The following is a 14,127-nucleotide window of genomic DNA, read 5'->3' as shown; positions in this document are numbered from 1 at the left end:
AAAAAAACTTTAAAACAGAAAGTGGCACAAACACCTGGAAAGCATAACATCTGTTTTCCAGATTTTTAAAATAATTTCGTCAAAGATTGAGCTGCTTTTCCTTGATGGAAATATGCATGATGCTTAAAAGCTGAGGTAGCCACTTTTGTTTATTCTATGTAGTAATGTTGTTTTGAGATTTAAAAAAACACTTTTGTACATACATGAAGTATTTGATAAAGTTAGATTTTTAGCGCCATATTCCTCGGGTACGATTCAGGATTTATTCATGCCAATTGAAAATGCTGTTATTTTATTATAATAGAAGTATTCAAAAGACGAATCAGTTTGGATGCAAGAGTTGAGGAAACTATAGCATTCATTGATTAGTGTTATGAGTGGTATTAAAAAAAATGTATAAACTTGTTTGTCTTACTTGTTACTCCGCACATTACTATACCATTTGTGGCAATGTGGAATATTACTGCCCAACCCTTCTATGTTTTATTATTCTTTTTTGTATTGTGTGTTTATATATATATATATAATGAAAACTCAATAAAGATATTTGAACTGTAAAAAAAAAATGTATAAAAGAGAAAAATACTTTTCCAAAATTACACATTTCCTTACTTTTCTAGGAAGTTTAGGGGATTAATGATAGTTGGTAACTCTTAAGTAATATCAAGGAGGATAACACATTAAGCACTTTGATTCATTCATACTGCCTGCACACTCCACTTTGTAGAGCATCACGCCTTCATAAATGCATCCCACATTTGGTCACTGCAGATACTTTGCCCTGTTGTACACCATCTATTTATTTATTTATTTATGTGTTAGAGACTGTGCATATTAATGAACAGCTGTAACAATTACAGCTGTAAAAATGCCAGATTATAGCAGAAGTGCTAGTTTCCATCTGTTGTCCCTAGGCAGGTAACAGAGAAAGACAAATTACAAATAAAATACAAATACAAATAAAATACAAAGGTGACACAAGACAATAATACAGGTTAAAGGTTAAAGGTGGTCACAGACTTGATTTTCTTTTATCCACTGTTTGAGGTGTGTTTTGAAGGTTGCATATGTTTGTGAGTCTCTTATTGTGAGTGGGAGAATATTCCAATATTTAGTTCCTTTGACTGACAGAACAGTTTGTCTGAATGTAGTGCGTCTGTATGGGACCTCACAGTCTCCTCGGGCTGTGGCCCCTGGTGCCGATCCCACTGGCAGACTTCAGCTTTATAAAGTCCGTCAAAGGAGGAGGAGCAAGTCCGTGCCAAATGTTAAATATAAAACATGCATTTTTAATGCATCGTGGGGTACAAATATGGAATTCCAAAAGACACGTTAACGGCTCTTCGTCTACAGAGATTTTTAAAAGGAAACTGTCTTCACATTTAATCCATGAGGTCAAACGTTTGCATATATAAAATATATTGTTTTCTTCTTTTTCCATCATTCACTCCATTTTTAATAGATTAATGTCTGTTTCATTTAGCTGATAGAGGGTTAACATTCTCAGTCTTTCTATTGCATGTATGTGTCTAAGTGTGTGTGTATGAATACGTGTATAGGTTACTGTATATGTGTTTATATCTAATTTTGTTTTGAAATTGTGTAATTCGATTTGCTCAGTTGATTTATTTGTCTCTTAAGAGGTGAGGTCCCTCCTCAGCCTGTTGGCTTCTTGACCTCTCCTGACACACCTTGTATGTTTTTGTTAATCCTATTTTGATGTATTCTTATATGTGTGCTAATAAATAAATAAAAAATGAACAAAATTATGAAAATGTAGTAAATTATGTTTATCTAAAAACAGTGCAATGGTGAAACGAAAATGGCTTTTTGTTAAAGATTTTTATGGCGAGATTGTATTGGTGGAATCTGTTCAGTGTTAATCAGGAGATATAATAAAAAGGGATGTAACCTCACAGAGAGCAGCACCAGTATGAAGGATTAACACACACATAACATTTAATCCCATCTATCTATCTCTTCTTTAACTGGAATGAGGAGATGATGCAGGAGGAGAAACTCAGCTGTTATTCTGCAGGTCAGTCTAATAATGGGTTTGAAGCAAAGTCATGTTGGGTCTAGCTGCTGTCAGCTCCACACACACACACACACACGCAGCCTGCAGTGGATTTACCTGCCACACACACATTATCAAAACACTACATGTTATTCTTCTGTTAGCATTAAAGAAGCTTGTTTGTTCTTACCTAAGTAGTTGGTCCTGATGGTGTTGGGCTCGTTGTATCCAATTAAGCGTTTATTTACATCCCAAACCAGGTTTCCAGAGCAGGACATTGTGGCCAAATGTGAGTTTTAATTGACAATAACATTGAAACCGAGCTAACCCTTTCCCCCCGTCTGATGTCGCCTGTTATTTATCGTCGCTCCGGGTTTTCACCCATTGAGATCAAATCCCGTGTCTGTCGGGAGGAACGGTGTTCTCGTTAGCCAGCTGCGACACTGAATAGTTTCATTGCTGGTGTAAAGACTCGCTCTCTGTCCCGCGTCCCGCTGGTCCTGCCGAGTTTACATTCACTGTATCGCCGCTAACTCTCTGCCCGTTCTGCTAGCATAGCCTGGTTTATTATTTCTTCCAAGCGGACAGCGGACAGCTGTGTCCAAACAACGCGAGAAACTGCGTGATTTTTTTCGAAGAGGATAGGAGCGCTCGTTTATGGAAGCCAAGCAGCTGCCAAAGCGGAGATTATCCAGGAAGAGATTTTGATTTGTAAAAAATGAAATCTAGCAGGATAGAATAGAATAATAGAATAGAATAAAATAGAATAGAATTACTGGGAAATTGTGGCGTTACAGCAGCAGGTTGTCCAAACACACAATATGAGTAAAAAACACAATTAGCAAATTTGAACACAATATTAAATACAAAGTAAATAAGCACTAAAGATATCAAAACTAAGAATGGGAATATATACAACCAGGATTTAACTAAGCATTACTAGTCTCAAATATGAAAGATTAAATGTAAATGTAAAAGAACAGAGTCATAAATGGTTGTAAATTAACTATGGAAGATTAAATGTAAATGTGATTGCTAGAAAGATTTCGTGCTGACTTGTCGAAATTCTTCTTGTTTTGATTTCTGGTCCTTGTTGAATGTTTTTGTCCTTGCTCCAGATTGTTGTCTGCTTACATTTGCCTGATGTATACTTTTGGAAAAGTTTGATTTTTATTTTATTTTATTTTATTTTATTTTATTTTATTTTATTTATTTATTTATTTATTTATTATTATTATTATTATTATTTTATTTATTTTTTCAATGCCTGTTTCATTTAGCTGATAGAGGGTTAACATTCTCAGTCTTTCTATTGTATGTATGTGTCTAAGTGTGTGTGTGTATGAATACGTGTATAGGTTACTGTATATGTGTTTATATTTATTTTGTTTTGAAATTGTGTAATTCGATTTGCTCAGTTGATTTATTTGTCTCTTAAGAGGTGAGGTCCCTCCTCAGCCTGTTGGATTCTTGACCTCTCCTGACACACCTTTTATGTTTTTGTTAATCCTATTTTGATGTATTCTTATGTGTGTGCTAATAAATAAATAAAAAATGAACAAAATTATGAAAATGTAGTAAATTATGTTTATCTAAAAACAGTGCAATGGTGAAACGCGAGAAAAAGCGTATTTTGCTGTTGTATGTTCATCCTCTATAAGAATTTGTATAAACATTTTTTTGTTTGTTTTAAATTTGTCAATAAAGACGGATAAAAAAATAAAAAAAAGATTTTGATTTGTTATTCCCCTTCACAAAACTACATCGTCAAAATCAAAATGAGTTGATTGAAAAATGTATAAATTTAAATTCTAAAGGTTGACTAACTGGTTCTATCTATCTATCTATCTATTTATCTATATTATTAGTATTTTTTTTTACCAAATATTAAGTAGTTAACACTAAAAGCCTGGTTTCAAACGGGATACTGGAGTCCCTGGCCTGAGAAGGTTTACATATTATTAAAATACATTAAAATAAATAACAATATTAAATATTAAAATCAGTATGGAAATGTTCTAAGCAACACACATGCAGAAAACACATCAGGAAATTAACAAAAAATATTATTATTTAAATGATTATATCATCATTAAAATCCGCTTATTGTTGATTGTGCTGAAAAGTAACAAACATATAAAATCTAAATAAATGTTTCAGTTTAACCAGCAAAATATATTAAGATTCGTCTCCGTCCAGTTCGGATACGCTGGAACAACAAAAGATACAATTCTTTATAAGCCAATCGTATTGCAGTTCTGCGCAAGCGGTCCAATACGAATCGAGCTAACGTGTAGCCCCGCCCCCACATCCGGTAGGTTGCATCGTAGAGAAAGTCACCTCTTCGTTGTGACGGTCAGACAGAAGCTACCGCAGCTAACAGAGCTAACATGGTCATAGCGAAGCCGGAGGAAGGTCGACAGTAGGACAGCAGCATCCTTCTCCTATCGCATCGACTTCCTGTCCTTTAGTTGTTTGACAGGAGCCGGCAGACTATTTTAAACATACAAATATCCGACTATTAACGACAGGTTCCTTAGTTAGCTTACCATTTAGCACGCTAGCTTGAAGTTGAGCTCTTGTTTCCCTGCAGACAGTTTACAGTCATGGCTGCGCTCAGAGTTTCCTATCACAGGATTTTGGACAAGATCGAGCACATGCTGCCCGCCAAGCTGAGACCTCTGTACAACCACCCTGCAGGTAATGCACAATTTATCTCATGTTTTTGTTTGCTGGGTTTTTAGTTTGGGATGTGTCAGCTGGTGTGGAAGTGATGTGGATGCTCCTCTCTCTTCTCTCTTCTTCATGTCTGTATGAAAGTCTATTGTTTTTAGTGTTGCTGGTGTTACTGGTGTTACTGGTGTTACTGGTGTTGCTGGTGTTACTGGTGTTGCTGGTGTTACTGGTGTTGCTGGGGTTTCTGTGGGAGACCTGATCTGTTGGGATCACACTAAGTAGCTCAGTCTGAGAAGAAGATCTGATGTTATGGAAGGAAAAGTGTTGTTTATTGAGGTGTTCAAAGGTTTTATCATAAATATAATAAATAATAAAACATATCTTACTAAAATGTCAAACACTTATTAACTTACTAACTATTATACTTCTACTGTAACATTATAAACTTGATAAATAGAGTTTAAAATGGACAAAAGTTGTTGCAGGTGTTTTGTTGATGATTTAAAAAAAAAAAAAACAACAACAAAGAAGAAGTGCATCTTTAAATCATCCATACGTCTTAGTAACAACTCATTTGGAGTACAGAAAGCGTTACATGAGGTTTAAAATGATCCTGATGAAGGCCACAAGCCGGAAAGCATTTTTTCTACAATTCTACAATTCACTTAGCAGACGCTTTTATCCAAAGCGACGTACATCAGAGAGTAAGAACAACACAAGCAAGGATCTAGAAAAAAGGGAACAATGTCAGTAAGAGCAAACGATCAGCTTTGAGTCTGATTGGACACACAGGTGCTGACAGGAAGTGACCAGAGGCAAAGCACAACATTGAGGGCAGTTCTTGAGAGCTCTAATCAGTATAGAAACCATCTTATAAGTCGTCGTTATCAAACAAAAACCATCGTCATCATCATCATCATCATCATCATCATCAATAATATGGAGACCATCATCATTAAGTTAGTAGGTATTCATGAAAGAGCTGGGTCTTTAGCTTTTTCTTAAAGGTGCAGAGGGACTCTGCAGATCCAATGGAGTTTGGAAGTTCATTCCACCACCGGGGGGCGACAGAGGAGAAGAGTCTAGTCAGCGTCTTAGGACCCTGTTGTGAAGGTCGGATCAGACGCCTTTCATTGGCAGAGCTCAAATTTTCTAATTTTTAAATAAAGTTGGTCTACATACTTCAAGTGTTGCTGGAGGTTTTTGACCTCCTTTAAAGCCTTTCACTCTTCATGCACCTTGATGGTGAAGTTGTGCCAGAAAAATCCTGCGCTGCTTCTTCAAATGTCTCACGCTGACGACACAAAATCCACAACTCAAACTTATAAGGAGAAAAGCGAAAAAAGGCAAACATGTGCATGTATTTAGCATCTATTAAATGTCTCATTCAGACAGCTACATCTGAACTCAGTGAATGATTTGTATTGATTTGTCTAAATCTTGCGTTACTTTGGTACATATTGAAGTAACTTCTATTCCCACTGCCCACTCGATGTCTTTCAACAGGTCGATAAATAACAGGTGACATCAGTCCTACCTCTATGTAGGTTTATTTTGGACACTCCACTCTGTATTAAAGACGGCACGCTGTACAAAGTTAAAACAATTCTTCCAGTATATCCACATCAGCAGCACCAACTGGTGGCTTTTATCGAATAAGACTGCTTCATCCTTTTATCCAGTAAGTAGAACTTGTACACACATGGAGCCCTCTTTGACTCTGATATTAACACAAGAGGACTGAGATTTAGTGAGTGTTTGGCGTCACCAGGGATAGTCTGATCTCATGTTTTGTCTGTGTCAGAGAACTGGAGCTCTGATTGTCAAGGACGACTTTCTTTCCATGCAGGTATGAAGGGGGAGGCAACAAAAAGCCGACTCCCTCAACAATGATTTGCAGTGACAGAAGACCCACTTTTAGTTCAGCCTACCTACAGCACAGGGCGGGATTGTGAGGGAGGCTGCTTCCAGATCAGCAGCTTTTTTTTTTTATGGCCCTGACCTGGATATTTCTCTAACTTTTGCACAATAGTTAGTGAGGCTCAGGCTTGACTCTCTGGATTTACATCTTATCTTTTAACTCACAAGATAAGCCTGGATGGAAGATAAAGTGTCAGGAAACGTAGACAAAAAGATGTTATAGCATCTGGTATCACATGTATCTGTAAAAAACTAAACAGATTTTTCAAGGTCTGTGCATTTATTAATGTTTAGTGGCATGGTTGATTTATTATGTGTCGTCGCATTGCAGAATTATTCTCCTGAAACAAATGTTTATTTTTTGTAAAATGAGCATGTACGATATTAAACATAAATGTTGTCATGTATTGCACAGAGCAATATGCCCCAAAAACACATTTACACAAGCAACAAGAAAATGTTTGTTTGTTATATTGCACTCTTTTCTGGTTTTCTGTTTAGGTGTTCAAAGGAGCTCAAACTGAATTCTTTATCAGTTGTTTTGTTTTAGTATTGCAACGTGTGTTTTATTGCAATTAATTATCAATTAGCAGTTGACTATTAAATGTTTAGCAACGTTTTGATAACTGACTGAGACAATTGAGCAAATTAAAAGCAAGTAGAACTTCTCTTATTTCAGGTTGTTAAATGTTTAATAGAAAGAATTTGGGCTGTTTTTTTCACTCTTCTTTGTCAGAAAAGGCATTTTCTGGATCGAACAACGCAGAGATTTATCCAGATAATAATGACCAGATTGACCAAAACTAAATATCCACAAGGAGCTTTATTTTTTAGCTTTGAAGAAGATAATTTAGTCATTTCAGTATGTTGTGAATAGTTTGAGTTATGCACATGTATTTGATCATTAAAAGGGTTTGTAGATTATAAGGTTTAGTGTCTCCTCAGATGTTTCACCTTCTTGTTAGTGAAGTTTTCCGTACTGAGCCAAAGAAGCTCAGTTATACTGCTTACAGTACATTGGGACACACTGAGGTGTCGCATTATCTATCACACAGCTGAATTTCAATAGTTACTCGTGATTAATACAATAATGAAATTACACATTTTCACGTTTAAAAATTCATTATTTTGCATTAAAAAAAATGTTAGGCTTTTATTTTGAAATATCTTAAACTGAGAGTATTCCTTGCTGATTGAATTCATACCTGCTTTTATTTTGAAATAAAGTAAGGACCTTCTGGTAGATCAAAGGTTAAGACATTCACAATGGAAAAAGGAACTCATTACGGATCAAAAACTAAACGGAAACAGCTCAAAGGAAAGGTGTGAGTTTGTTTTAATGTGAAAGAGACAAGACAGAGTTGTTCTTTCACTGTGACATCAGGGAGACACAGAGGAGACTTATCCACGGTGCACCTAAAGAGACAAGAATGAATGAACAAATGTGCAGAATTTAATGTTACCTTTTTTTTCTTCTGTTTTTATTCCAGGTCCCAAAACCGTCTTCTTCTGGGCCCCCGTGTTTAAATGGGTGAGTTGAGCATGTTCAAACACTTCAACAGATCGTTTTTTTAAATTCCAAAGACTAGTGCTCTCTAAGATTTCAGAAAATTGATACTTTGATAGCTTTTGATACGTGTTGAAAAACAATAAAATATTCTTTATTTTAAGTACTAAAGCTTTAAAAACCTTCAGATCTTCAATCATATGTTTTAGAGAGAGAGAGAGAGAGAGAGAGTGTTTTTTTTGGTATCAAAACAGGACTAGATGTTTTTCTTGGATCATATCAAAGTTTAAAAACAGGTTTCATGTCAACTTTAGAGTTCTAAACTGTGATCTCAAAAGACAAAATGTGCACACAGCACCTTTATTACATGTTGCTCATGTCTATGCATGTTGGCTGGTCCCCTAAAGATACATGGATGATGATGTGAAGATAATCCAGTAATTCACCTATCAGGGTACCCGGACCTTGTCATAGACTCAAGTTTACTGCACTCGTTTTTTATGCTCACTCTCCTTCATTACTGTTTACCTCTATTTGTTGTTTTTAGTATTCATTCTTCATAACTCTTGTTTTTATATTAATTATCATGTTTTCTTAATTCTGTAGACATTGGTTTTAAATAAAAAGTGTGCAACAAATAAAATACAAATTGAAATACTTGGTAAAAAAAAACCTGCACTAGCTTTGATATATTAATCAAACGTGGTCTCTTCCTAAACGTCTCCAGGGTCTGGTTGGTGCCGGTTTGGCTGACATGACTCGACCAGCAGATAAACTCAGTACCTCCCAGTCTGCAGTGCTGACAGCCACAGGTGATTATTATTACTATTATTCATTTTAAATATAGATCCAGGGAAATAGAGCTGATTCTTAAAAACCATGTGGAGTTATACATCCTGTTTTTCTAATCAAAATGAATCATGGTAAAATACTGTGTCGGTACGGTAAGTAAAAAATATTAATTTCTGAATGTGAATCATGTAAGTACTTCATTTAGTAACCTCTTGCTTTGAATTCCTGACGTCATATAGAAAATAATCAGTTCTTCCGTCCGCTGTGTATTTGACTAATCTGTGCTAAAGGTTGTCTGATGTTTCAGCTTTCACAGTATGTTTCTTCATACAAATCTTATCTGTGTCTCTTTTGCACAAAACATAGACTCTGTCCTGTTACCTTTCACTGTCCTAACCTTCACTCTCACTGCCGTCCCTCTACGTCAGGCCTGATCTGGTCCAGATACTCGCTGGTCATCATCCCAAAGAACTGGAACCTGTTTTGCGTCAACTTCTTTGTGGGCAGCGCGGGAGCTTCACAGCTCTACAGGATCTGGAGGTTTGTGGTTCCTTTACAGAATAACTGAGCAATGAATCACAGCTGATGGTCTCTGTTTGGACCATCTGGACCAGGGGTTCCCAAACTTTTCAGGTCGTGACCCCCAAAATGAGGGTGACAGAAACTGGGGACCCCCCCACTGTTCTTTAAGGTGGTTAGTTAGGTATACAACGTAGCGACAGCCACGCACACACTAATAAACCAATCCAAAAACTAGTAACACAAAATAATACAACAGCCTAAAAACAATAAAAAATGTACACATTAATTTCACTTAATGATACTGTCTTATATGACATTGGATGACTTTCTGTATATTTACAAAAATGGGCAAAAATATATACTTATGCATTTATAAATTATTTTTAATTTTTTATGGAAGGCATCTCGCGACCCCCCTCTTGGTGGCTGGCGACCCCCACTTTGGGAACCACTGATCTAGACGATCGATTATAAAACATGATGAAATATAAGTGAGGTCTCTGATAAATGTTTTTTAAACCCATTGCTGATTACAAGTTAATGTTTGACTCTGCGTTTTGTGGCTCACACTGTAAGAGAGGTAGTAAATGTATAACGTACAGAAGTCACTCTGTGTGCTGTGTTTCTAATGTCAACCACTCAAAAACTGTCAGAGAGAAAATCCTCACATGGGACACAAACAAACCAGCTGTAGGGGAATGAATGAGCGAGATCGACCCCCTCCGACTCAGTGTTGAGTGTAATGTAGGAAAACCTGCTTTGTAGCCTGAGAGACAAAACGTAGGGACTTGGGTAACTGGAATACCTGAACAGAACACAGATGTGTCTTTCTTAGAGATTCTTTTGGTTTATTTTTTAAATAAAATGTTTGCTCCTTCAATTTAAAAAAAAAAAAAAAAAAAAAGATTTGTGACCTAACCTATGTTGCATATTTGTTTTAGTTTTTTATCCCAAATATTTCACACAGTGTTCAAATTAAAAATAAGAGATTACCAAAAGGTTTTCTGATCACCTCATGGGGTCAGGGTGAGGCGACCTGTGGTGCTGGTTCAGTGAAATATGTGTCTGTTCCTGAAGCGGATATGGTTCTAATTAAGGGTGGGAGTTGCAGCATAATTAAGGACACTATATGATAGAAAAAAATGTATGATAATTGATTATTGCGAGACAATACTAAACTGCTGCATCACAATATCTGATTGCTGTTGCTGCTGTCGACTTCTTCTTTTGCTTACTAACTTCTGGTCATGTGACCTCACTCATTCATGTGATAAGCAACATCATGAGGGGTCAAATTGTGAGGGAAAAGTGTTTAAAGTGCTGCATCTTTTTAAGTATTTGGCACAAGCAATTTGATAATCACACGAGCCAGGAAGCTACTGTACATATTGCTGTATCGATGTTTTGCTCCACCCCTTGTTAACTTGTCGTGGCCCATGTTTTATTTGTCACTGATCAGTCTGAACGTCTGAAAACCTTGAGACACTCAAAATGTTTCTCGTCTTTTCTTCTCGTTCAGGCACAAACAGGATCAGAAGGCGCTGGCTCAAGAGGCTAAAGAGCCCGCAGAGTCCTGAGAGCTTTCTGTGACCAACACTCCGGTCCCTGCAGAGGACTGAAAAGGGAGACTTCACATCCGGGCACGACGCTGCCCCTTCTCGTCATCTCCACGTCACACCATGCTGTCTCCATAACATCCATGCCATAATCATTATTCTACCACATTAAGCCTGCTGTCCCTGTTGGAAATGTGCACTTTTCCTTAAGTTTCTAATTTCCTCAGGGCGTTTCCAAAAAAAAAAAAAAAAAAAAAGGAGAAGGAGAGGACTTTTTTTTTTTTTAACTGTAGTCAACACACAAACAAGAATGGAGGTCATCAACGCACAAGTACACCTTGTTCAACAAGCTGTAAGATTGTACATTCTTTAATTTAAGTTCATGCTTTATATCTTCTTTTGCTTTTCCATAATCTTTCTTTTCAGGTAGCAATCAATACCTCATGAACATCAAGTCCCAAAAACATCAAGACATCTAACTCCTGGATTTGTGTTGAAACGTAGTTTAAGGAGTGTTTTTCCAAAAGAGACACAACCGGGATGTCATCACAATGATATTTTAATTTCTTATTTAAAATTCGGCATCAGTCACGCGCCATGTGTACCTCATCGATAATCAAATCATTATTGATTACCATGTCATGATTCCTTCCTTCCTTCCTAATGGCTTTAATTATTTTAAACGTGTGTGTGAGTGGAATTCATAATTTATGACTCATGATTAAAAAAAAAAAAAAATCTCATGTAGTGAAAACTGTATGATTATATTCCTTTTTCTGCTTCTTATCAGGTACTCTAACTCAGATATCACTTCTAAACGTGTGCAGTATTTGATTGTTACGCTCGCAGTGACATGCTCACAGCTCATCATCAACAGTTCACCTCTTGTCTGTTTCTAGAAAGATGTTTTATATTCCCTCTGCATTAGAACTGCTCCCACTAACTTCCACATCAGAATCCCCTCCTGACTGTTTTAGCAATAATTAATGTCGTCATTTCTCATGATCTGCTGAGTGAACAAATGACACTGAAGGTTGATCGTTATGGCTCTGTAATGGATATGTTATACTAATAAATGCTGTCTGACACCTACAGCTGGTTTAAAGAATCAACGTCTTGTACTTTACACTTACAGAATGACCTGAGCTGAAGACGTTAAAGCTTTTACAAGGTGGAAAAAAACGGTGGTGTCAGTGACCTCTGCATTCTTAAATCTGTCCCCTAGTTTTATCAGAGAACAATTAATATTAATCACAGAAATGTCCCTTTTTTGAAGGGTTTATTGTACTGCCTTTATTTAGAGAGAGAGTCAGAAATCAGGGAAAGAGAGAGAGTGGGGCATGACATGAAAGGAGCCACAGGTCAGACCAGAATCGAACTCCAGCCATCCGCTTGCAGGACTAACCACTAGGCCACCCGTGCAGCGCCCCAGAAGTGTCCCATTTTAATGTGTCTTGAACAGAGACAAAAAAAAGTCAGCCCTCTAAATGTCCTTGAAGTAACTTTAATCTGGGGTAGATCAGCGTACAGCGATGTTTTGAACACAGCTCTTGCCCAGATAAAAGTAACTTGAAGGACATTTAGTTTACTGACTTTTTTTGTCTCTTTTTAAGTCTTGTTCCGGTCGTGCACCTGGAACTTTATTCATTGTCGAGTGTGGCTCATTTCTTGCTGTTTTTATGGGTCACCTGCTACTTTAATTGATTATTAATTGATTGCCCATTTTTCAGGAAGAAATGCAAAATATCACTGACATCCTATTCCAATTTCCTTTGAAGATTTCTGCTTTTCTTAGTCGTTATCCAATAACAAACTCAAAGATTTGAAGAGATCTGAGACACGCGTATCTCCGTCCTCTTCAATAACTTGTAAGTCTCATCCCTACCACATCATCTGCTTTTTTTTTTTAAGATTTATTTTTAGGCGTTTTGGGCCTTTATTTTTAGAGACAGGACACTGAATTGAGATGAAAATCAGGGAGAGAGAGAACGAGAGTTGGAAATGACATGAAAGGAGCCACAGCTCGGATTTGAACCTGGGCCGTCCGCTTGAAGGACAACAGCGTCCATACATGGGGCACATGCACTGACCACTACGCCGCCAGTGACCCCCCCCATGCATCTGCTTTTTAACAGAATTAAAAAAAAAAGTATTTGGGTTTTAGGAAAGACAAGCAAACTTTATCATGCAGTTATTTATTTATTTTTTTTAACTTTTGAGCCAAATGTTTCATCTTATTGGCCTTTAAGTTTGTATGATGACTAATGCAACAAGTACGGTATTTCAGTTGCAGCTGTCGGAGTACTCAGATGATTCACTTAAATAAAAGCAAATCCACACTTTGAGAATACTCTAAAGTGAACATCCTGCATTCAAAACTTTAAGTATATAATCTTTATTTTCAAGTGTCAAAGCACTCACTGTTCTGTTAAATTGTTAGTTTAATGCATGTCAATTTTATGTAGAATTTGAAGGTTGTGCTAAATTTAACTGATTTATATTCTGTTGGGTGATGTCATCAAAACACTAGAACTTTATATTCTATAAGATAATCATGGTTGCTGTCCTGTGAGATCCTTGTGTCCATAAAGTCAACTTCATGTGAAAGCACCTTCACACCTCGTGTCAATGAGTTTGCTAGAAAATCCTGTTTTGCCAGTTTTTAACAATTTCTAATAAGTAAAGGGAATACTTGATTATACGCTCATAAACAAAAATCTAAAGTTGAGATAAATGTTTTTTCCAGATGTGGAAAGGATAAAAATGAGACACTCATTAATGAATTGGTGTAAAATTAAATATTAGGCTCAGAGATGAAGTAGAACGACATACAAAAGCTGTAAGACAGACATTCAAGTGAAGTACAAGTACCTAAAACACGTGTATATATTAATTCCATTAAGTTCAATATTTTCCTGTCAACAGTTGATGCAGGAGGATTTAAACAGCCTCTGGATACATAACAAATGTAGGGAGCTTCCTGTTTCTAGTACAAACAAAACTGACTCTCACTTTGGTCAGGAGACATAAAGACAATGAAACGACAGCTCCCCCTGCTGCTCACGTTTTCCACTACAGGCAACTGAACCCACTTTCATGCATCAACCTACAGTACAGCTGGTGTCAGACTGAAGTTG

The 14,127-nt window shown here is 36.7% G+C and overlaps 2 protein-coding genes and 1 long non-coding RNA gene across 8 annotated transcripts in view; 1 reads left to right on the top strand and 2 right to left on the bottom strand.

Annotated features, from left to right (window-relative positions):
• Nucleotides 1-2,615, bottom strand: part of dcaf6 (ddb1 and cul4 associated factor 6) — a 32,978-nt gene extending 30,363 nt beyond the window's left edge. For 4 of the 6 annotated variants that reach the window (XM_061053395.1, XM_061053397.1, XM_061053396.1 and 1 more), the window contains exon 1: nt 2,208-2,615. In XM_061053395.1, the coding sequence (XP_060909378.1) occupies nt 2,208-2,295 (88 nt within the window). In that variant the 5' untranslated portion in view covers nt 2,296-2,615. The remainder of the gene's footprint in view (nt 1-2,207) is intronic. The other 2 variants (XM_061053399.1, XM_061053400.1) reach the window with 1 other exon arrangement.
• Nucleotides 2,616-3,185: 570 nt separating this feature from the next.
• LOC132986793 (uncharacterized) overlaps nt 3,186-14,127 on the bottom strand; it is a 69,088-nt gene continuing 58,146 nt past the window's right edge. The window contains exon 2 of the long non-coding RNA XR_009675549.1: nt 3,186-3,316. This is a non-coding gene — a long non-coding RNA (uncharacterized LOC132986793). The remainder of the gene's footprint in view (nt 3,317-14,127) is intronic.
• mpc2b (mitochondrial pyruvate carrier 2b) lies at nt 4,346-12,084 on the top strand. Its single transcript, XM_061053384.1, has 5 exons — nt 4,346-4,717; nt 8,104-8,144; nt 8,848-8,932; nt 9,341-9,452; nt 10,954-12,084. Exons 1-5 carry the CDS (start codon nt 4,624-4,626, stop codon nt 11,009-11,011), a joined length of 390 nt encoding a protein of 129 aa, XP_060909367.1. The 5' UTR covers nt 4,346-4,623; the 3' UTR covers nt 11,012-12,084.

Source organism: Labrus mixtus, chromosome 13, assembly GCF_963584025.1.
Source record: "Labrus mixtus chromosome 13, fLabMix1.1, whole genome shotgun sequence".
Taxonomy (NCBI): Eukaryota; Metazoa; Chordata; class Actinopteri; order Labriformes; family Labridae; genus Labrus; species Labrus mixtus.
Note: the sequence above shows the minus strand (reverse complement) of the source record. Positions and strands in the feature narration are given on the sequence as shown.

Coding starts and splice junctions, on each gene's coding strand:
- mpc2b (XM_061053384.1), top strand. CDS start 4,624: ATGGCTGCGCTCAGAGTTTCCTATCACAGGATTTTGGACAAGATCGAG. Junction 8,933..9,340: donor TGCAGTGCTGACAGCCACAG/GTGATTATTATT, acceptor CCTCTACGTCAG/GCCTGATCTGGTCCAGATAC. Junction 9,453..10,953: donor CAGCTCTACAGGATCTGGAG/GTTTGTGGTTCC, acceptor CTTCTCGTTCAG/GCACAAACAGGATCAGAAGG.